The sequence below is a fragment of the Crocodylus siamensis genome, chromosome 13 (genome assembly GCF_052110815.1).
Source record: "Crocodylus siamensis isolate JL-2025a chromosome 13, ASM5211081v1, whole genome shotgun sequence".
Taxonomy (NCBI): Eukaryota; Metazoa; Chordata; order Crocodylia; family Crocodylidae; genus Crocodylus; species Crocodylus siamensis.
The window spans coordinates 871,424-894,966 of record NC_143407.1 but is presented as its reverse complement, the minus strand read 5'-3'; the positions used below and the strand labels follow the sequence as shown (position 1 = coordinate 894,966).

Here is a 23,543-nt window from a genome sequence, read left to right as displayed (position 1 = left end):
ATCACAGCCCTGTTCTGGGCGGTCGGCAGGTGGCAGTGCAGACGCGGCTGCTGCAAGCAAGCGGGCTCTGAGATGGCCGCTGGCCCGGGTGCCCAGTCTGGGGTAGCCCCAGGCCAGCTGAGCAGGTAGAGGTCACTTGTGGGGGGGCACATGACCCCCTGATGTGTGTGCCAACAGTGGGGTATGGGCCTGCAGCCAGTGCCTGGCAGCAGCATAGAGTTGTGTCCCCGCTCTGTCAACAATTATCCAGGGAATCATCTCGAATGTGGGGGTGCTCAGCACTTGGAGGAGTCAGGCTCCCTAGCATGGGGCACCCCAACTTCGACTGGGATGGTGTGCTAGACTGGCCCAGCCCTGTGGGAAAGGGCAATCGTGGTCTGCAGGGCTGCCGGTCGCTGCCTTCTGAGCCCAGCAGATCAGCCTTCCCCTGCGCGCCTGGTTCCTGACCCCAAGGGAACGTTTGTGCAGTTGGTTGTAACGATGTGCGTGCCGTGTCTGTGGCCAGCCTGGCTAGGGTGTGCACCAGAGGTGGCCCTGGAGCAGGGGGGCACTCTCTGCCCTCAGCACCTCCTGAGCAGGGCTCTGACAGGGCTGCCCTGCAACTCTAGTCAACAGCAATCGACAATACCGGAGCGGTTTGTGGCCCCGGATGCTGGACAAGCAGGCTGCTTCTGAAGCACAAGCGTGGGGCCTGAGGGCCACTGCCCACGGTGGAACCGCTCTGCGGGTGTAGGGAAAAGCCGGCCCTCCAGGCCGACAGCTGAACCAGCCCCGCTGGGGCTGGAGGGGAGGAACGGCAGAGCGCACCCACCCAACTCCCCTGCACATCAAGGTGCTGCTCTCCAGCTGTGCCGCCAGGTGGCACTCGGTGCAGCCCCTGCGAGCCGGCAGCCAGGCCCCGGGAGCACAGACGGGGCTAGGCAGGGTGACAGGACTGGTTCAGTCCCTAGAAGCCGGCACAGGCCACAGCTGGCTTCCAGCGACCCTCAAGGTGTCTGGCGCAGTCTGAAGCAAGTGCCACTGCTTCCTCCCAAGGGCCCGAGATGTTCCCCAGGGAGACTTCTGCCTCTTCCCTGTGCTGGGGCTGGGCTGCAACGGGGAGGGCCCTGCTCAGCACCAGCCCCTCGGCGCATTCGGCCAGCTGCTCCCAACCGGTGTTGGCTCCGTGACAGGCTGGTGCGGCCGCATGAGACAAGAACGCAAGCCAAGGTAGGCCACTCCACCCCTGCGCCGAGGCGGCTGCAGCCCTTGATGCTCAGAGGCGAGCGTCCCAGGAGCCGAAGGCTGCACAAAGCTCTGCCGAAACTGCAGTGACTAGCGTTGAGACGGAGGGACGGGCTTTCCAGCTCCTCCACCTGGCGGTTGGGAGGTGCGTGAAGCCAGCGGTTCCCAACACTTTTCCACGCCCGCCCCCCACGCAACGTGTCAGTTGCCAGCTTTCACTTGTATTTTGCCCACAGCAAAACCAGAGCAGCTCTCCTGCTGTAGAGCCTCGGGCAGACACAGCAGGGCAGGGGGTTTTAGCACCTGTGCAACGATCTTGACGCCCCATTATAAATCCACGGTGCAGGCGCACCTCGAATACGGTGCCCGGCGCTGACTCCACGCCTCCGAGAGGAGAGAGAAGGTCCAGAGAAGGGCAGCGAGGATGAGTGCTATGGAAGGGTTCATAGCAGAGACGGTATCTTTGATTAGACCAACAAGATTTTTGCAAAAAAAAAAAGTCTTTAATCGCAAGCTTTCGGGCACAAACCCCCTTCACCAGGCGCGGGAGAAAAGATGGTAACAGGTCTCCTGGGCAGAAACACAAGCTGCCATTTCACAGGAGTTCACGGAGGGAGGGGCTCGCACACGAAGGAGCGCGCAGAGCCAGGTGCGCGCCGCTCGCAACAGGGAGCGGGAGAAGCCGAGGAGACACGCCAGCGCGCCACGTGCCGCCCACCCGGCCGCCCGCTTCCGGGGCAGGCCCGGCCCGGCCCGGCCCCTCTACTATTGGCCCTGCCGCGAGGGGGCGTGGCGATCCGGGTCCACGCCCCTTCCCCGCTCTTGCTCCCTCCGTGTCCAGCCGCTGGTGGCGGCTCGGCCCCGCCCCCCGAAGGCGATTGGTCCCTCCAGGGCCCCGCCCCCCCCCGCCGCGCGCGCTTGCGTCACGGCGCGGCGTGGGCGGGGCGTAGGCCTGTGCCGCGGAGCCGCCTGGGCCGGGCCGGGCCGGGCCTGGCCGCTCGGGGGGATGCGGGGGGCGCGCGCGGGGACCGCGGGCCGGGCCCGGCCTCGTCCTCGCCGCTTCCTGCTCCTGCTGCTGCTGCTGCCGCTGGTGCTGGGGGCCTGCGCTGCCCCGCCCGCGCCTTGCGCCGCGCCCTGCGCCTGTCGCCGCGGCCTGCTCGACTGCAGCCGCCACCGCCTGCCCGCGCCCGCCCGCCGCCTGCCGCCGCTGCCCGCCGGCACCACCGCTCTGTGAGTGCGGCCGGCCCCCCCGGGGGGAGGGGGCTGGCTGCAGATCCCGTGTCCGTGGCCCTGTCCCAGGTCACGCGTGCCGCAGGGCAGGGGTGTTGGACCTTTGTGTGCTGGGGCCGGGAGCACCGTGACCCAGTGCTGGTGTCATCCCAGAGGTCGCCGCTGGCTGTGCAGGGGGAGCTTCCCCGCGCCTTCTGGGGGCAGGCGGTGGTGCACAGGTCAGGGTTTCGGCCTGTTGGAGATGAGCTCCCAGGCGCCTCCTGCATGGAGGTGGGGTCCTGCCTGGGGCCTTGCCCAAGCGGGGAGGTGGGCTTTCAAGCCTCTTCCCTGGTCCCCGCAGCAGCCTGCCCTGAGCAGCGGGGTCAGAAACCCGCCGGGTCCCAGAACCCAGCAGTCGTGCCCTGCGCCCTTTGCCCAGGGATAAGCTGAGGTTTAGACAGTTAAGCCCCAAATAGGACGGTCAGAGCAGCGAGTCGGACTGGAGCCCGTGCCCGCTGACCTCCCGCAGCAGAGTGGATTAGTGGCCTTGCCCGCCTGCTCTGTGTCGTGCTGGGCGCCTGCGCCAGTGGCTGCCCCCGTGCAGAAGTGCAGGTTGCCTCCAGTGGGTTCGGCTCCACATGACTCACAAGCCAGCCTTGTGCAGCCTTGTGGAGGGGCAGCCCCACCTGGCACAGGCTGCGGGTAGTCGCTGCTAGTATAGGACATGACTGCCAGCTACGTCTTCGCTCCTTTCCTTGGCCGACAAAGGTACATTGGCACCCGTAGTGCTGCTCTGAGCGAGGCGGCTCTGCTTGGATTTGGGTGACAATAGTGTGAAGGAGCTTAAAGGCGTGTTGTCAGACATCATCCGTTGGGGGGGTTCATGTATCAGCTGCTGTTGTGCATAAACATTACCATTGGTGTCAGAGTCGTTCCAGCAACAGAAGGTGCTTCCCATCTGTAGATGCTCTGTGTACTGCAGTTATTTTGTGTTTTTACTTGAACATCAATAACTCTTTCTGCTTCTAGGGAAAAGTGCCTTTTAAATGCTGTCCTTGGGTGTCCCAGGAGGATGTTGCAGTTCAGTTTAGAATTCCTTCAGATTCATGGAGTAATTCAGTCTGAACAGCTGAGATGCTGCTGTGAAAAGACCTGGCCTTTTTTTTTTCCAGTCATGTGGTGGTCAAACTTTCTAATGTACAAGTTTTAATTGGCTGTCAGATAATCACTTGGGCAATGCTTTTGTGAGCGAGAAAGTAGGAGGGCAGAACTTGTAAGATTCACTTTTGTGCAGGTTGTTGGGGTGTATCATCTGCTTCAACGCCTGCCCTGTTTGTTGGGGCTCGTTGCATGTAGGACACTCCACTTGGGTTAAACAGTGTTAAGTTTCAGGTGCTGTACTTCCCCTGCTTTTCTCTGACAGCTTGTTTGTTGTCTCTTGCTTTTTGTTTTGGCACTAGATACTTTATGCCCTTATGTATTGAAAACAGGCCTCATCCCGTTAAAGACCTACCCCAAACTGCATCTGTGATGGAGGCAGTGAAGGGGATCCCCCACAGGCTTGCTGCCAGAGGCAGGGTTCTTGATCTGGTCTTTCAGTTCTGGAAGTATTGGGCATTTGTAATGGAAAGGGGAGGTGCAGACAAGTGATTTAAGTTGCTAACCCATTCAAAATTTGACAGCTTTTGTTAGGGTCAGCTGAGGTCGTCTCTTTAGCAGCACTCAGGGGTTGGAGAGCTCACTTGGGGAAACGCTAAACATTGTGAAGGCTTGTAAAGATCCAGCACTCCTTGAGGGAACATGTTTGACTGCTGTGTAAATAGCCCGTGTATTAAGGTGGCCCTTAGCTAATTCTAGTAATTAATATCACTGTTTTATTCAGCCCAAATTGACTGACAAAAAAGGGCGAGAGGGGCTCATAGCCCTCTTCTGCTGGTGTAAGGAATAAAATGTGTTGAAGCATTACAGGTTGCTAGGTCTTTGTTATTGCACAGTTAAGAGCAGCTGCAAAAGCAGCTTAAGCAGCACGTGCTGCACTAGGGGAAAGGAATCAAGTGGAGCCCAGACAGGGTCACCTGCCTTCCAGCACTGCTGGACTTGGATCTCTGCTGGGAAGCTGCCACGTGCTAACTCTCTAGGACTGATGTGCCTCTTTCCACCACCACCTGGCAGCCCAAGGCAGGACCTTGAATGTTTCAGGAATTGGCTGTAGAGTATACTGGATGTTCCCTACTTTGTGCAGACTGGCTGTTTTTTGTGCCAACATTGTCTCACTCTTTGCCCCATTCTGGGATACAACTGCCCTCTTCTGCCCAGTGCTGGCCCCCTTCCCCCCCACACACTTCTGAATTCTTTCCGGTTAATTAGCAAGGGATTATTTAAGCCTCTCCAAAAAATATGGGCATATACATGAGTTATCGCTGTGTGACCTGAAGCAAAATGCATTGCATCTGAAAGCTTGTCTGTGTCTGTACCAACCGTGCAGTTTGCCCAGTAAAACATAAAAGGGCTGTTCAAAAAGTATTGAACAAAATATCTTATTTACAGGGGTAAACAGTAGGAAACAAAATATCTTATTTACAGGGGTTTCAGCTTAATCTCCTTTTGAAGTATGCTCCTTCTGTAGCCACACGCTTCTCCCAACATCTCTGCCATTGTTGGAAGCACCTCTGATAAGCAATTTGTGGAATCGCTAAAAGCCGCTCCGTTGCACTTTGTATGGTTTCCACATCACAAAGTCGTCTTCGTTCCAAGGTTTTATTTAGTTTAGGGTTGCATGGGGCCATATCAGGTGAATATGGAGGCCATGGAACTTTTGGGATATGGTGTGACTTTTTTCTCTTCCCACAACTGAGAAAATCTTGAAAGGAAGAAGATTTTGTGACGTGGAAACGGTACAACAAAATGCAACAGAGCAGCTTTTAGCGATTCCACAAATTGCTTATCCGAGGTGCTTCTAACAGTGGCAGAAACACTGGGAGAAGTGTGTGGCTGCAGAAGGAAATTAAGCTGAAAGACCTGTAAATGATGCTGCAAGAAATAGTCTCGATACAGGCATACCTCGGAGATACTGCGGGTTCGGTTCCAGACCACCGCAATAAAGCGAGTCACGTGAATTTTTTGGTTTCCCAGTGTGTATAAAAGTTATGTTTACACTATACTGTTATGTTTACACTATACTGTAGTCTATTAAGTGTGCTTCAGACTTTTCTTCTGCAGCTTCCTCACCTCTCTCAGCCTTCACAGAATTGAAGAGAGTTAGGGCCTTGCTCTGGATTAGGCTTTGGCTTAAGGGAATGTTGTGGCTGGTTTGATCTTCTGTCCAGACCACTAAAACTTTCTCCATATCAGCAATAATATCATTCGTGTGTTCACTGGAGTAGCACTTTTAATTTCCTTCAAGAACTTTTCCTTTGCATTCACAACTTGGCTAACTGTTTGGTGCAAGAGGCCTAGCTTTTGGCCTGTCTCGGCTTTCGACATGCCTTCCTCACTAAGCTTAATCATTTCTAGCTTTTGATTTAAAATGAGAGACGTGCGACTCTTCCTTTCACTTGAACACTTAGAGGCCATTGTAGGGTTATTAATTGGCCTAATTTCGATATTGTTGTGTCTCGGGGAATAGGGAGGCCGGAGGAGGTGGAGAGAGACGGGGGAACGGCCGGTCGGTGGAGCAGTCAGAACACACACAACATTTATCGATTAAGTTCGCCGTCTTATATGGGCGCAGTTCGTGGCGCCCCAAAACAATTACAGTAGTAACATCGAAGATGGCTGATCACAGATCACCATAACAAAGATAATAATAATAATAATAATAATAATAATAATGAAAAAGTTTGAAATATTGCGAGAATTACCAAAATGTGACACAGAGACACAAAGTGAGCAAATGCTGTTGGAAGAATGGCGCCGATAGACTTGCTCGACACAGGGTTGCCACAAACCTTCAATTTGTAAAAAACACAATATCTGCGAAGCGCAATAAAGCGACGTATGCCTGTACTTTTTGAACAGCCCTCCTAATCACCCACAGCAGTCCCCACCTGTTGGGTATTTCCTGGACATAAAAGCTACAGCATCACTTCAACTCATCGTTGTTGTTTATTATTCACCCTTCCCCTTGCCCTGTGTTGTCTGACTGTATTGTAAGGTCTTGGTGGTAGGGACTTTCTGCTACTCCATGCATGTTATTAGTTGTCATCTTCATTTCAGCTGAACATTAACTGGCGAGTTTGGAAGAGTGGTTAAATTACTGAGGAAAATCCAGTACCTGTGTGCGTGTGAAGGAAATGATGGGCCCTGTTTATGGGTAGTGTCATTGCTTCCGCTTCCTCTAGCTTGCGTCCCTTTTGACTTTTACATTTCAAACAGTTTAGAAAGAAGATCCAAACAAATCCATTTGTTTTGAAGATGTATGCAAACTCCATATTCAGTTATTTCTAACCAGTTCTGGAGTACCTTGGCTTATGTAGGTACTCAGGACCAGAACATGTTGGGGAGACTCAGTAGTTTTGTCAAGGCAGGGGTGTGAACTGTGGGAAGCCAGACATGCCATCATTGTAACTCTTCTTCTGGTCACTTCTTTGTAGCTAGTTAATGCAGCATGTAAGACATGTAAGTTTACTCCCTTCTAGTAAATGAGGGGAAGTGGTAAAAGAGAACTGTGGAGTTTAAATCATTGTTAAGATGGGTATGCATACATCCAGAAACTAGGCTTTTACAAGACTGGGCAAACTTGGGGAGGTGTGGGATGCCCGTACATAGCTTTTTCTCCAAGGAAGCTACTGTGTTCCTGGAAAAATGACTGGGAGTTGGTCAGGTAGCTAATGAAGAACACAAAAAGGCTTTTGTGTCTGAGAGCAGGTTTGCAGGATTACAGCAGTACTTGTATTTCTCCCTGAGCAGACGAAGGGTGTGTTTAAAACTGCTTGGGCATGGAATGCAATGGGAAGAAGTGGTGTTGGCTGCTTTGCAGAGTTGTGCAATCTGATGAATGCTGTAAACAATAATTAAGTGCATGTTCTCTGTTGTGGCTTTGAGGATTTTGGCATAGGAAGTGTATGGGGCGGGTGACATCTTCTTTTCTTCACTGCAGCTACTCTAGATATTCTGGCTCCAAACAAGCAATGGTGCACAAAAGCTGTTTAATGATAAAATTGCTAGGGGGATTTAAATAATTTACAAAAGTTCCCCCTCTCAGGAGGGAAAGATCCGTGCATTTAGACAGCAGTTCTACACTACAGCTTCCTTCTGCATAACTTAAAGGACCAGCAACACTCCCTATTATTTTAATAAAACTTTGCCTAACTGTCTGCATAAGCTTCAAGCAGGTCTTGCTTACCACCAAGTAAGTGTTCTGTAAACGTGAGTTTTGTGATGAACGTTTCAGACGACCTTAACTGCAGACATATCTCTTGTATCCACGTTTACTCTTTCATTTACATCATGGAGGTAACTTCATTTAAGGTCTTGGTGCAAGCCATCCATGCACATTTCAGTGAGCTCGTACATTTTGGAGCAAAGTTTGTAGGCCATGCTTACAGGGGAGAGACTTAGAGGTTGTGTTGGACAACAAGTTGAATGCAGACTGCCAGTGTGAGCCTGAAACAGAAATTGGGTAACATTGCTGCAGTCTAGCCAATAAACTTTGAGGCGATGCAGTGGTTGGAAATTAAAGTTAAAAATCTGTGCATTATAATAAGCAAGGATTGTTTTAACAGCGAGGGTTGGTTGGTTGTTTTTTCCAATGGTTAGTTACTATGTCTTACAGGGAATTCTCTGTCATTGGTCATTTTAAATCCAACATTGAATTAATTACTAGTTCAAGTTCAGTAACTAAGGTTGAACTAGACTGTATGTTTCAGGAAAAACAGCAGTGTCCTGTGGTCCATATTGTGCAGGAGATGATGCATTCCCTTCTAGCCTTAAAATGTTATAACTTTTGAAAGTAGCGCCCAACTAATTTTGTGTGGTAGAATAAAATCTTAACAAGGTGCCCTGGGAATGACATCTGGTTTGACCTTGCACACAAGACAGCTAGGCCTTTTTCCCCGTATGGAGAGAATTCACAAGTGGTTTTAGTGGATAAATCTGAAGAGCTTTCTTCAGCTGCAGTCAGGTATAATTTATGATAAACTCTCTGAATTTTGTGTGCAGTTGTAGTCCATAGACGTTAAAATTGTATGCTGCATTTTAATAAAACTTGAGCAATGATAATTGTCAAACAAAATGAGCTTCATACACTTTGTCAGTTGCCCTGGCTTCAGATCATTCTCTGGGACTTCTGAAAAAACAGTCAATTTGTATTTGTTTAGATTACTTCTGTATACAATGCCAGACGAACCTTTAAATACAGAGTTTTCACATCATTGTATATTGCAAAACCTAGACCTCAGAGTGCAGATCCAAGCATGTCTGAGATGGTTATTTTTCAGAACGAGGAAGTACAGATTATACTTTGTCCTGGATGGAAAAAACAGAAAATCTTATCTCTATGATTGAGTGATACGTCCAAGCAAGGAAAGCCAGGCCCTTGTTTTTTCCCTTATCAATGTACATGTTGTATCCCGTTGTTGTTATTTTGGCAAGAAAACCATCAGCAGTACTGGTAACTAGCTCTAGGTAGTGCCGAAATTGTCTTGTAAGTAACAAACCAAATACAAAAGTTCTTGTAAAAGCAGGTAGTCACACCCTCTAGGTGTCTTTTGTCAGTGAAAACCTCTGTTACCAGCTAGGCCTAATTTGTCATAGGAGTGCCCTTCACATAAGAATTTTAATTTAATTTTTCACAAAGAGCATTGATGAAAGACCAATCAAACGCCTAATAATAGCATGTGCTAGAGAAGATACTCGACTCTATCAGGATAAACCGTGTGGGTCTTATAGAGAGAAAAGATTGTATTAATAGTCAAGATTGTAAACTGTTGACTCTTAGGCTGTATCCTTTCCCAAGCAGAATGCAAATTTATTGTCCTGTTGCTGGTCCCAGTATATTTCTGCAATAAATCTCTTTGAATTATTTGTCGTAAAACAGTTGTTCTAAAACATTGTAATAGATCATCGCATTAATCTTGTATAGCTTTTACCAATATGCTTTTCTGCTTTGCTATTCTGCTTTCATTTGTTTCTACCTGATGAAACTAATGAAGAAGGTAGATTAATTAATAAAAACTGATTGATACTGTCAGTTGAGAGAGCTTTATGCCAGCAAGTTTGGACCTCAAGACTTTGCACAAACTCATAGAGAGGTGATGACCCTACTGCCTTTCCCCAATATTGTAAAGCCAAATCAGTAGTTTCCTATGTTCTTTCTAATGTCTCCATGCTTCGTGGGCCCTACTGGCTTGCATAGAATTTGTGACTCTTAATGGAGTGTTCAGACAGTTTTGTTGTGCCCTTCCTTTGTGCTTTAAAAGTTAAATCCAGCAGATCCTCACCTTAGAAAGGTCACCGAGTGCCGTGGAATCCTGGAGTACAAGGTTAATTTGGAAAAGGTTGGATCTGTACAATGGGGAAACACATTTTTCTACTTCCTTTCCCACTTTGATGTGCTGGATTATACCGGGCTGGTCTGTTTCAGTTCTCTTTAGAGAGAAAGAGGCATACTCCTTTGCCATCTCTTATTCACCGTCCTGAAAATTAAGGGATTTTGTTCATGGTCCCTATTGAGAAAGTGAAGCAAGATCTTCTGGTGGCTGGCACGTTTCTTCAAGGCTTAGCGAATGACATGGTCCGGTGGAAGAGGTAGAAAAGTGAAAGGGTCCGTTTTACCACATCTTAAAAGAATAATGGTACTGAATCTGTAGTTCATTATCCATTGAAATGCAAGGTGGTTCCTAAGGAGATCTAATATTTAGTTTCTTTTCCTTTTAGCAATCTGTAAAGACACTATGGTAACAACACAGGATTCCAGAAGAGCAAATTAAAGAGCTTTGGCTGTGGACTGTACTGGCCATAGCACAGCAGAACACTGACTTGTTATCTTTTGAACCTAGGAATTAGTCTAAACTTTCTTTTTTTCTTAGCTGTGGCCTTTCTAGATTTTCTCAAGCCATTGCGTGCAAGATGATTGATGCAAAGAATTGCCAGGAATTGTGCGTGAGACTCCCTCCCCATCCTTTTTGGGGGTGACTGGGGCCAAAGACTCTTAGCTAGTTGCAGTATGGTATTTAACCTGACATGATAATGATGATCTAACAGTTTTAACCACCAAGTATAAGGTAGGCTAGTTTTAGTTAAAATTTCTGTTTCTGTGATAACACATGAATCCTCAAGGAACAAAATTTACTTGGGCCCAAAGCCCAGGCTTTGCTCTCCCCACGTCTGTAATAATAGCACAGCACCTGTGCTGTATCTTATAAAGCAGTAAGACTGAAGGTATTATCTGGCAATTGGGACTAATCATGAAAGCTGTGTCACAGTTCTAGGCTTCTTTTTTTTTTTTTTGCTGCAGACTTTTTTCATACAGAGAATATCTCATGATCATATTTCCCTGCTGCCTGCAGAGCTCCCTATACTCCCACCCCATTTATAATCTAATAAGTCCTCTTCGACAGGAACAGCTACTGACATGGAAAGATGCATCGAGAAAGCTGCTTAACATATCTGGCAGTTACTGCAGTCTAGCTGGAAATGAGGCCTTTGCACCATACGAGCAGGCAGACCTGTTCACTGCTGGCCAGTGGCCCATAGAGTGCAGCTTACGCTCTCCAGAACTGAAAAGGTCTGGGGAGCTCAGCATTTGTATCCCTGCACGCTGGATATTATTCACCGCACTTTTGCTTTCATCTGTGCTCTTTCTCCATATTTAGTTCTGAAGGGATTTTTAGTCATTGCTGTCTGTTGGTTGCATTAGAAACCGGTGTTATAACTATGCCCTTCTGAAAGCTTAGAAGCCCAAATTTCAGAGGTCATTAAACATTAATCTGCTTCTTCAGAGTTAAGTGCTAGTGACTGCTACCACCGTGCCTAAACCGCAGGGCGAGTGAGACAAGTTCAGTCTTCCATGGCCTAGTTCTGTTCTGGGCTAGTTCACATAGCGTTTATTGCTGCAGTATCCGGACACCGTCTAAGAGCATGCTTAGCAGTGGGGCTCGCATCTGTCGCGTGTTTTGTTCTGTCTCCCTCCTCCCCGGCAGCCAGCGGAGGTGAGCCTGCACCTGGCCTCTGGCTAGCTTCTCTGAGGTGGCTCAGGATGGGGAGCTGGACTGCTGTACAACTGAAGGGAGAGGGAAGGATTCCTCCTCTGAACTCTGTGTTGGCTGTTTCGGTCAAGAGGCTTCAGGTGTTTGTGACCCTTTCACCAGGCAGGAGGGGCAGAGTTCAGACCCTTGTGTGTCCACAGCTCCTTGGCAGGCAACTGGGCTGTGCTCTGGGGCTGCTACACCGTGGCGTTGGAAGTGGTAGGAGTCTACCAGTCCGTGATTGAGCCGGGATCACTGGTCAGTGACCAGTGGTCACTCTTGTTGCTGGGAGGTAGAAGACTCCAACTACCACTTCCATGAGGAGCTGGTCTGGGCTAGGCAGTGGGTGAGCTGAGATGGCTTCGTTCCTGATATTTTTGCCAGAGATCCAGTCCGGGTTGCAGGGGGTTACATGGCCTGGGTTAGAGATGATCTGCGAAAGTCCTAAGGGACAAGTTCGGGGGGCAGGGTTTAAGGCTTTGCAGCCGTAGCCTTGTCAGTGCGTGCAGCAGAATCCCAGCAGGGCAGGTCTGGTGTGTTTTACCATCATGTCAGACATTTTGTGCACGCTCTTTAAGGTGTCCTTCAGTCTATTGTAGCCCATGAATTGGAATAAAATCTGTTAGTTCCTGAGTGTTGCTGCTTAGTGCCAGAGAGCTACAACCCCAATAACAAACTAGGTGGAAGGAAGAGCAGCTTATTTTATTACTTTGCTATGTAGGTCTGTGGGGGGTGGTAAATGCTTGCTTGACTTTTCCCTCTTTTTTTATTTTTGCTGCTGACAGACAGTACGTAGTGGAGAAACAATTCCACAAAGCTGTTGGGCCCAGAGTTTCAATTGCAGACTGCTCCGTTTCATCTCCACTGTCTCTGAGAAGGAAAAGCACTGCGTACTCTCCATAATTTTCTGTAGGTTCTCCCTGAAATTTTCTTTGCAGGCCCAAGTTATCGTTCACAAGTCTGTTGTTTTTGTGCGTGTCCTATCTGAATTATTTACATCCTGATGGAACTAAATGAGTACATTAGCAGCACCTCTGACTCTGCATGATATCAAGAATGTTAATAATTCATCGCTTATTACAGCTTTATCCCTATAGGTTAGCATGAGTGGGAATTTAGTTCACAACATTCATAAGGCCTTATTTCTTCTCTCTTGAAGATCTGTTTTTTGTCATCTGCCCATAAATATTCAAACAGCATCAGGGTTTCTGGAAATGAGAATGAAGAAAGGAACATAAGCTATATTAATGACTGTGCACAGATTCATAGATGTTACGGTCGGAAGAGACCTCAGGAGGTCGAGCTGATGTTGAATAAAGACTCGATCTGGCTTTGTAACAAGTCGTGGATGTAGTGAGGGATGGGCTATTAGGGTTGTTGGAGGAGAAAATTCCCAAGGCAGGTCAAGCATGTTTAGAAAGCTGAAATGCATATGCAGTTGCTGAGTTTTGAGCGGTAAGTCTACACCAGTACAACTCACTGCTGTAAGATGTTGTGGTGTTAGGGGGCTTTTTGCAATTATGCCAAAGCAGCTGAGACTGGCCACTGTCAGGGTTCTCAAATGGATTCGCTGTCTCTACTTCTACAGCGCACTTGACTTCCCGAATTAGCGCGTTAGCCAGGGAAGTCCTCAGATGGCAGGCTAGACATATTGTTGGCAGCCAGCCTCAGAACTCGACTGGTAAACAGCAGTTCTGAAACGAATGCTGCCCTCGTAGAACGGCAGGTAAACTCCTCTGTTTCTGCTGCGTCTTCTGGCTTCGCTTTCCTTCTCGACTTACGATTGAATGGCAGGTGTAGAATTGGAATCCATAAAACCTGTGAAAATACATGCTTGCCTATCCCAGCCCTGCAGTGCGTGGCAACCGGGAACTTCTAAACAGCCTGCAGAGGAACAATCCCTGTTCTTCAATGCACTTGCCAGCCGGTTCTGATCTTCCTTCCCCCTACTTGTTTATAGCAAATGCAGTATGTTTGCATTTTTAGGCATTTGTTGGTGTTTGTAGCTCATGATTTCCCCATCCTCGTTCAGCCTTCTTGATAATTTGCGGCCATTTGTTTTGTCTCTGTATGTGGCGGTCTCAACCGCATAAACAAGCTGCATGATTTTAAAAAAATACCATTTTTGTCTTCAACCAAGCTCTGAATTGAGAGGTTTACAAGCAAGAGACTGCAACTTGGGGGGGCAGGGTGTTTCATTCAAACAATATCACTGTGGCAACATAGACAGTGTTTGCCTTGCACACTGGGAAGGTGTTTTAGGAGGCTCTGGTGGTCGTCTTGGTCCTTCCCTAAGCTCTGTCTAGAAAGTATAAATCTCGCTGCACCTGAAGGTGATTCTGGGGAGGAGCAAAAAAGGTCTTTCAAGTATGGCTTGAGAACTTGTGGCTCTTAAAGTTAAACTTGAGATCGCTGCCAGATAGACATTGCCTGCTTCTAAAAACGAGTGGCTTCTGAGCCTTTTTGTAAAGGTGGGCTCTCTATCTCCTCGGTTAAGTGTCAGGATAAAAGTGTTTACTTTCACGTAGTGTTGGTGTGGAGAGAAATGAATAGCTCTTGAAATTTTATGTAAGGAAGAGTTTAGCCCGTATCCTTTTGGAGACCTCTGAGGACTATGTTTAGAAAACTAATCAGTCTGCTGGAGAAATTTTCTTTGCAATTCCTACCATAATTTGACTTGCTAGTGGTCTTGGAAAGGTTTGTTTTCATGTTTGTAGCGTGCCTAACAGTGTAGGCTCTGCTTCTATACAGTACTGTATACTACTCAGTGAATACCGTAAATCAGCTAGTTAACAGTGCGATCAGCCTGTGCAACTAATTGCTTGAAGCTACAAAGGTCTCTGACTTTGGTTTTTTTCTCTCTCTTTCTTGCTGTAGCAGTTGTAACAGGAGTACTGGAATTGCGTAGTTTGCTTTGACAATCCATTTTCCTCGTTGTTTCGCGTAGGATCAAGAGACGTCTCTTCTGAAAAACATTACTGTAGCAGGAGGAGGGTAAACAATATAGAAGTACAAGAAAATACAAATAAGATGATGCAGACTTGGCTTCTAAGGTCACAGAAATGTTAGAGTAGCTGTGGTAGAGCAGTAAGGTTCTGGTGTCAAATGCAGCTGACACACGTGTGGAGCTGCAATTACCAGACTCGGGCTTATGAAATTAAGTAAAAAAAAAAAAAGTTTTTTTGTGGAGGTAAATCAGCAGAAAGATCCCATTCCTTGTGTACTTCTGACCCGCCTTGGTCCCCTTGCTAATGGCTGCAGTGTGAGAAGGGCTTGCACATGCCCAGACCTTGGGGGCAAGTTGCAAAGGATGTTTTCTGTAATGAATTTTGAGCGCTCTCAAGATGCTAAAGGACTGAAATCCTGATGGAACTTGCTTCAGATTCAAACTTGTCTTTTGTTACATTCGTGAAGAATATTCCTTTCTCTTAAAATAGAAAAGCAGTCCTGACTGCAAACCCAATTAAAGCATGGAACATGCAATTATATTAGAAGGGTCTGCTTAGAAACGGATTATAGGACTTACCAATGTGCTTAGAAGCATCTGTACCACGTGCTGTGTATGTCCTAACTTCCTCCAGGCTTTAGTTGCTGAACTTTTCATAAGCGATTCAGTGTGACAAAGGTGAGGGACTGTTGCTTGTGTCAGCTTAACTTTATTATCATGGATACAGCTATAATAACCATTCAGGGTGAAAGTATCTAACATTTTGCTGATAGGTCTGACTCGTGCTAACTGAGACATGACTTTCTGCTGTGGTGAACATTGTTCAAACATGCATGCATCTGTCAACACCGCGCTCGTGCTGATGAGACAGTACAGGTAACAGAGATGGGTAACAGTTTGTCTCACAAACTTGGTGTTGTTAAAACACCAGGCTGGGATTGTCAGGACAGGCCCACCTGGGGTTCATCTCGGATCCAGAGAGATGCCAAAATGCATTAATACGGTGGATTTTTTTTTTTTTTTTTTAAATGACCAGCTCTGTGTAAAGTGATAGCTGTCTCTGTTACCAAGTTTCCATTGTAAGCCTGCTCTGGATGATTCCTGAGTCACTTCAGCTTCTGAATGCATCTTAGCCCCTGCCCCAAAGAGCTTTATCTCGTATCATTGTCTGTGCCTCTCTGTAATACAGATAGCAGTTATTACACCAGCTTAGGGGCAAGAGCAGGGGATTTTGCAAAATTATGAAGGGGATGAGATGAAAAGGCCCAGTACTGACTTGGCCTTGCTAGCTACCCAAGTTCTGCACTCCTTCCCCGTAAACGAAAGCAAATGATTAGGGCAGAAGCAGTGCTGTGTTCCTACTCCTGGTTTGTGTGCTGTTTGTACAGAGACTGTTACGTAATATAAACCCACCTTTACTAATGAAGCCATCTGTCAAAAGTTTTGCACATGATGGGGGAGGAAGGGAGAGAGAAAATGGGGTCACTGCTGTAAAGCCCTTCCCAGTGGTTGAGGGTGCTAAAGGGTTGGGGGGGGGCGGTTTCCTTCTACATCCTTCCTTATCTTGAGATATTGTAAGTTTGCTGCTAAAATCACATAAAGCATCCTTGCAGTAGGTGTTTCAGCAGTAATGACCTTTTTTTTCCTGTCAAACCATGATTCTTAACAAAAGGTTAACCTAGTCAAACAGGGGCATAAAACATAGGTAGTCTTCACAAGTAACTGGTATGGCCAGCTAAAAGAAACCTTTCCTCTAGTATAATATGAATAATGCATTCCAGAAACACAAAGAGATTGAACTTCCCCTGTTGCGGATTTCAGATTAAATGACTTGCAGTATGTAGTACACAATGACCTGGATCCAGGCTGCAGGATAACCTCCCCGCTCTCTTTGTCCTCCAGGGATTTAAGTCATAATCACTTACTGTCATCTAACTGGAGCATTGAAATGTCTATTCACACGCTGCAAGAAGTGTAAGTTAATCAAGTTATTGTTTGTTTTAAATAATTAAGGGCAGAGTTCCTGCATATTCCTAATTAGTTTCTAAGCTAGGGCTCCTAAGGCATGTCAAGAGACTTGGTCTGTATTACTGAAAAATATCTGAAGGAAGCTAGAAGAGGGTGGCCTCCTTTGTTGTCGTCCCCCCTCCCCCCGTTCTCCCCCCTTACCTGCATGCTACATGCCAGGTCAGGAGCTGTTCACCTGTAGAGGCCTGTTCTAGCAGGACTAGCACCAATTGCATCGTTTAAAAATAGAAACCAGGCATTGGTTTTTGAGCATTGTTAAGTTTTGATCCTGCTAAACTAATTTACATACAGAGTAAGACGACTTCTTCCTATTATTCTCTTCAGATTTGTTCCTATGCTTGGTGTTAGGGGGTCTCTTAGCTTTATCCACTGCTGAACGTCATGAATACAGCTGGAGCGTTTACAGTGCTGTGGTGTCAGGGGAAATGTTTATCAGTTACCCTGCTGTCTAGAATGGCTTTTTTCCTTTTTAAAATGCCAGTAAAGAAATCTCTCTTTCAGGAAGATGAATTACAATGAGCTAAGTGAAATTCCGTACTTTGGAGAACCAACTTCAAATATTACTCTTCTCTCATTGTAAGTAAATATTTATTTAATGATGTTGAAAAATTACTCACTTATCTTAAACAAGTGGGGAAGATTGAAAGAAGTTGAAAACCAGATTTAGAAAAACCCCTAAACTTCTTTAAACATCTCAGAATTATAGTGTCAGGGTCAATGTACTTCCCTCTTTTAAAAAAAAAAAAAAAAAAAAAAAAAAAACCACCCCAAAACCAGCAGCCCCTATTAAGTGAAATGCAGTCGACTGGGTGTCCCCTTTGTTGTCTTGTCATGAGATGTGTGTGGTTTTGCTGCAGTGGAGGAAATGTTTTCCAAAGTCAAAATCTCCCTGCAACTGCCAGAATTCAAACCTAGCTTTAAAAAAGCAGCCAACAGATCGTAGCCCTCAGGGTGGCAGGGAGGGGTTGTGCCAGGATGCAAAACACGTACGGCTCTGTTCATTTGCACTCTGAAGCACACATTAAGTCTCTCATCCAAAGCCCTATAGTTAGTTGTGGTGTGGAGCTCAAAGTGTGGTCCAGTGATTGTCCTTACGTTGCTCTCTCTTGTTTGTAGAGTTCACAATACCATTCCAGAGATAAATGCTGAGCAACTCCAAGTTTATCTTTCATTGGAGAACCTAGATCTTAGCTTTAACCTCATCTCGGAAATTAAAGCGTCTTCGTTCCCACGAATGCAGTTGAAGTACCTGTAAGTATGAGAGTTGCTCTATGATGTGCTGAAAACACGAGGTTAGGTTGTCACAGACTAGTGCCCCCACCCCCCTGTTTTTTTCCCTAGTGGCTCGGGTTGGGAGCCAGGAGCCGATCCAGACTACTTTGTTGACTTGCCATGCGATTCTGATCCCTATCCCTGTAACTACCCTGAAGTGCCTGTGCTCCGCATAGAGAAGTGATGGTCCCTTGGCCGAGGGAGCCTGAGAGTTGAAGGGCTCATCTACACTAGGTTTATTTACAGATGGCAGAGGCATGGTGAACTGTGCACCTAATGATGCGATTTCCGCCCCCGCTCCACTGCTTTCCTTTAAATTCATTATACGCATTGAAACAAGGTCTTGAATCATTCTTTCCTCACACAGCAGTGAAAATTATTTTTATCTTCTTGGCCCTGGTAGAAGTTGTGTGTGACATCGGGAAGCCCGTTTCTGACGACCAGCAGTGGGAATGGGTGGCCTCCTTGCAAACGCTGGTTCTTGCTCATCTTGGGCAGGTTGCTTAAGTGCTTTTTTGTCTTAGTCATGCCTGTTTTTTAGAGAATTGGAGGGGAGTGGGGGGAATGGGAATCATTTGCCAGCTGTTTCTTTGGGAAGACGAGTTGAATTGCGATACTGGAGCTGAAATCCCCAACACTGGGGACCTGACATCTTTGCAAGAAATCTTTAGGTTTAGTGTGAGTTAGCAAGTCTGAGTCGTATGTGGTATGTTTTGTAGTTTTTTCTAAGTTCCAAACTTCTTTTCTTCTCCCCTCCTAGGAATCTGAGTAACAACAGAATAACTACCCTGGAAGCGGGTTGCCTTGATAATCTTTCCAGCTCTCTAATGGTGGTGAAACTGAACAGAAATCGAATCAGCGCGATTCCACCAAAGATTTTCAAATTGCCTCATGTGCAGTTCCTGTAAGTGGAGGCCCCTGGCCTAGTGTTTACATTTGTATCACTCACTTGAGCATGTATTCGTGGTGGGTGCAGAAGTGTTGCTGAAAATGTCTTGATACAAACAGCTAACTTCTCCACCCCGCCCCCCCCCCCCTTTTTTTTTTTTAAGGGAACTTAAAAGGAACCGGATTAAAACAGTGGAAAGTCTTACATTCCAGGGTCTGGAATCTTTAAAGTCATTAAAGATGCAGCGTAATGGGATTAGCAAACTTATGGATGGAGCATTCTTTGGCTTGGATAATATCGAAGAACTGTAAGTGCGTTTGGTCTGGAATTTTTTTGTGTTGGGGGTCCTGGTTGCGGCTCTGGGAGTGGGCCAGGGTCCATGGACAGTAGTGCATGTCTCCTACCATCTTTCCAGTTCACCTGGGTGATCCAGAGCATGTCACCCTCTGTTTGACTCTTTCTGCTACTTCAGTAAGGCTTCACAGTCTCCTGGCTGTTGAACAAATTGAGTCCACCCATAGTGGATTCCAGTCAGTCCCTGCAACCTCAGTATTGTCGTTGCCAGCCAGCTGTTGGTGCTGCCTTAAAGCAATAATTAGATCATTTTGTTTTCCCCTCCCCAACCTCCTGAGGAATGGTACTCCAGAGTACAATAGATAGTGGAACAGAGTCTGACCGATTTATCTGGTGATGGCATTATAAATAGGATGGCCTTCCAACTGAGGTATGGGTTCAGTGTCTTAGCTGTATTAGTGTCTGACATTAGCCAAGCTGTGCTTCCAAAAATTTCAGTGGAGTCATTTTTGTAAAACAAGAAGCCATTTTCCTCAAGCAGCAAGAGCAGGGGAGAGATGACAGGAACCTGGATTGGCTGCTCATTCACAGTGACCTTGGTCTAGTCACTTAACCTTTCGGTGGTGCATGTGGTGGGTTTGGGTTCCTTGTTACCTAAGTGAATTCTCTAAACTAGGTGTGTTCATGTCTATCGGGGTGCTGGAGGGTTCAGTGTTAATAAATTACTTGGAAATCCACAGATGGGGAGTACTGCAAAAATATGTGTTGCCTCATTGAATATCTGTTTGAAAAATGTTTTCTCTAATTCTTTAGAGAGTTGGAACATAATAACCTGACTGAAGTAAACAAGGGCTGGCTGTATGGCTTGCGGTCGCTGCAACAGCTCTGTGTTAGTCAGAATGCCATTAACAGGATCAGCCCAGATGCATGGGAGTTCTGCCAGAGACTTTCTGAACTGTAAGTGCTGGGCTGAATTTCAGTGGGGCTTTTGTGATGTTACCAAGAACAGATTGGACTGAACATGTATAGCAAGAATGAAGATTGCTGAAGAAAGTTCACAGTCCCCTTTTTAGGCCTTTGTGGAAAACTGCATAATTTGTAATGAAAAGCTTTGTGAGAACAAGTCTGAACAAGGGGATTTAATTCCTCAAGGTCTACCATTTGATGTTTTTACCTTCAGTTGGTCCTTCCTCCCCACCCTCTTACAGTGTACTTCTGATGTTTGTAGGGACTTGTCATACAACCAGCTGACCCGCCTGGATGAATCTGCTTTTGTGGGACTCAGCTTGCTGGAAAAATTAAACCTGGGTGACAACCGAGTCAGTCATATTGCAGATGGTGTCTTTAAAGGACTGTCAAATCTTCAGATTCTGTAAGTACAGGCGGGTGCTAATTTGCTTTGAAAATGAAGGCAGCAATGGCCATGAATGCTGCTGACGCAGGAATCTAATGCACTAAATAGACTGGAAGGTTTTGTGGCTGCTGGGATTCCACTTTGCCTTCAGGGACAGCAGGGTCTGCAGGGGCCCAGACTGAAGGCTGTATTTCGAGAAATAAATACATATATAAATAAAGCAGATTTAGTGCAGGTGGAAAGCAGGAGTTCAGCCTTCCTTGAGAGCGTCCTGTGAACCCACAGAACGAATTAATGCGTACCGCCAGTGACAGTTTTATCTCACCACCTTTGGAAAGGGAGGTAGTGTGGTCGTCTAAGTCTTGTAAGTGCTAGTTATGGGGATAGCCTGTCAGTCTAGGCTCCATATGCCAATGTAACTTCTCATTGGGTATCATTTGGACACCAAGGACCAAAAACTCAAGCTGGCTAGAGGTATGCAGTGCCATCTCCATTTGAAGACAGGCTTTCTGCAAGAGTTTACTGAGTATTCCTAATGACAGTTTAACACATCTGATAAAATAGAAGTCCATCCTGGCGCTTACTGACGACACCCTCAGTAGATCTGAACCCTCTAGTTTTCCTCAACAGAGCTCATTGGAAAAAGAGCTGAAGTTTATAACCCTTCTGTTGCTTCATTAAGAAGTGCCTAAATAGGCGAAATCACCAAAGGGACTTATGTAAGCAGTCATATTCCGTTAACCTTAGTGCAACCTTTTAATGGAATAATTAAAACTAATCCCTTGGATTTAGAGTAGCATGAAAAAGAACAAGAGCAGATTAATTAGTAGATTTTGTTGGGCTCTTAAGGGGCGTCAAACAGCTGACAGACAGGCCACTTGGTTCAGGATGGTGGAATGTTCTCAGACAAGGGGCAGTGGTGATTAACAAGGCTCCAAGCATTCATGCCTAACCGAGCATGAGGAGCAAACTGTTGGTGCACACAATGAGGTTCTATTTTTCTCTTGGGCTGTTGAGAAGGGGGCAGGGGCATTCGTTCACATAGTACAGGTAAGTGCAGTTACTTCAAGCGTGCAGAATAATAGTCAAATTATTTCCATTGTTGTACCCTGCCTGCCTGACATTTCAGTGTTAAGACTGGCTTAAAACTGCTTTTTGTACCTGGTGCTTTTACACCCCACTTTTTTTCCTTGAAAGGTAGTGTATGTGGTTACCATAGAGAAACTGCAGATTATATGTGGGTTATAAATGCATTAGATTAACAGGAGCAGAACAGATAACATCTAAGAACAGAGTAGAAGTTCCAAAGTTTTAAATCTTATCGCCTTGTTTTACTCTGCATTATTGTGACGGACTTGGCAGGAACACTACGCCAGTACTAACAATGCAAAGGTCTGGAATGGGCAGACACTCAGAGAACTCCAGAAGCAAGTTTTCCAGTTGGGAGACTTGGGTAGTATCTCTGAATAAATGTAGCCCCAGGCAGTGCCACTTATTTGGAATGCACACTTTATCAAGAACCTCATATCTATGATCCAGCATGAATATGTTACAAAATACAAACCAGTCTGTAAGGGAGGGCTCTGATTTGGCATTCGTATAAATTACTTCTTGGGCTAGATTGTGTGGTCTTGGCTTATAGTAGAGAGCATTGCTGCTCGTTGGAGTCAGTGAAATTACTTGTGAGCATGTGCTTGTCAACGTGAGTAAAGGTGGCAGAGGTCAGACCCTCGTTAATAATATTTGCCCGGTGGAATTCTGGATGCTCTTAATTAGCTTTCCTTTAAATTCATTTTGAATAGAACAGACAGATCTGTATTGTGGAAGATGCTGCTGTAGGTTGCTAATGCAAACAGTTTAGGTAACAAAATTGCAAAAATTAAAATAAATAGCAGTGACTGCCACAGGGGAAATGCCCGAGTCGGTGTCTTCTGGTGTAATCCTATGTGGTAATTGACTTAACCAAAAATTACCACCAGAAAACAATTTTTTTTATATAAAATGGTGGATTTAACTGTCGCTGTCCTTAATTTTTGTAAGTTGTTTTATGACAGTTGCATACGGGCTCAGGCTCATACGTGACTGCATTTAAAAATATTGATTGCTTTACATTAACATCTCCCACATCATACACTGGCACACCTACAGATACCTTGATTGTACTAAAGTATTGAAAGGCAGATGACAATTGTAGCTTGAAGTAAAAATCCTTGATTGAATCCTTGACATTCAGGCGATAAGGAAATATTACCGCAACTATTATCCTTCCCTCTCCTCCCCAGCTGAAGCATCTAATCCTGGTCCAGACCACAGACACCATATTGCTTTTATCATTTATTCTTCTGCTCAACTAGGGACCCAAATGTTGTTCAAGGGTCAGACAGAAATCTGATTAGCTGGTAACAAGATTTGTGAGCAGAACACTCGCACTTCACTCTGGAAATATGGTCCATCTTGGCTGGCAGCTCTGTGCTACAATCTATATGTAATCTTTCAGTATGCTAATGTTATTACAAACCTATCACTCAGTAAGGTTAACATGACTAGCATATTGCTTAATTGACTTAAACAAACCAACTCACTTCAGGAGTTGCTCCCTGTTTCTGGTAAAGGACTCATCTCATGTGAGCATTAGCCAGGTTGTCAGTCATGCTTTCCTAAATATTGCTTCAAAGAACTGCACCTTGGAGCTTCTGGGTTCGGTTTGTAGCTCTGCCAGTGACATTGGCCATGGACGGTTTTTTCTTCCTGTCTTGTAGCTGTCGTTTTCCTGTTCGTCATGTCGAGGCTTAATGTTTGTGAAGCAGTAGAAAATCCTTTGGAAAGCACTGCACAAAAGCCCAGTACTATTTATACAAAAATACTCTTTTTATCATGGTTACTAACAACTAGTGAGTGATATAATTTGTCCAAGTGTGTAAACAAGACTTTTTTCTATTTTTGTAGCGATATGCGGAACAATGAGATCTCGTGGGCCATAGAAGATGCCAGTGAAGCCTTTGCAGGTCTCAACAAGCTCAGTAAATTGTACGTATTATAAGCCATAGAAATGACCGTTGTGTCAAAGCATTCAGAATAAAAAAGAAGCCAGAAGTATTAACTGACAACTAGTTTGAGTTCAAACGTGAAACAAGACAAAAA

The 23,543-nt window shown here is 46.1% G+C and overlaps 1 protein-coding gene across 3 annotated transcripts in view; it reads left to right on the top strand.

Annotated features, from left to right (window-relative positions):
• The first annotated feature begins 2,156 nt into the window (after positions 1-2,156).
• The window catches only part of LRIG2 (leucine rich repeats and immunoglobulin like domains 2), a 41,517-nt gene continuing 20,130 nt past the window's right edge, over positions 2,157-23,543 (top strand). For all 3 annotated transcript variants that reach the window (XR_016438837.1, XM_090024978.1, XM_090024979.1), the window contains exons 1-9: positions 2,157-2,454; positions 16,468-16,539; positions 17,095-17,169; positions 17,710-17,844; positions 18,626-18,769; positions 18,918-19,061; positions 19,862-20,005; positions 20,277-20,420; positions 23,349-23,429. Coding sequence is in view for 2 of the 3 variants with exons in the window: in XM_090024978.1 (XP_089881104.1) it covers positions 2,231-2,454; positions 16,468-16,539; positions 17,095-17,169; positions 17,710-17,844; positions 18,626-18,769; positions 18,918-19,061; positions 19,862-20,005; positions 20,277-20,420; positions 23,349-23,429 (1,163 nt within the window). In the remaining variant the exon portion in view is untranslated. The remainder of the gene's footprint in view (positions 2,455-16,467; positions 16,540-17,094; positions 17,170-17,709; positions 17,845-18,625; positions 18,770-18,917; positions 19,062-19,861; positions 20,006-20,276; positions 20,421-23,348; positions 23,430-23,543) is intronic.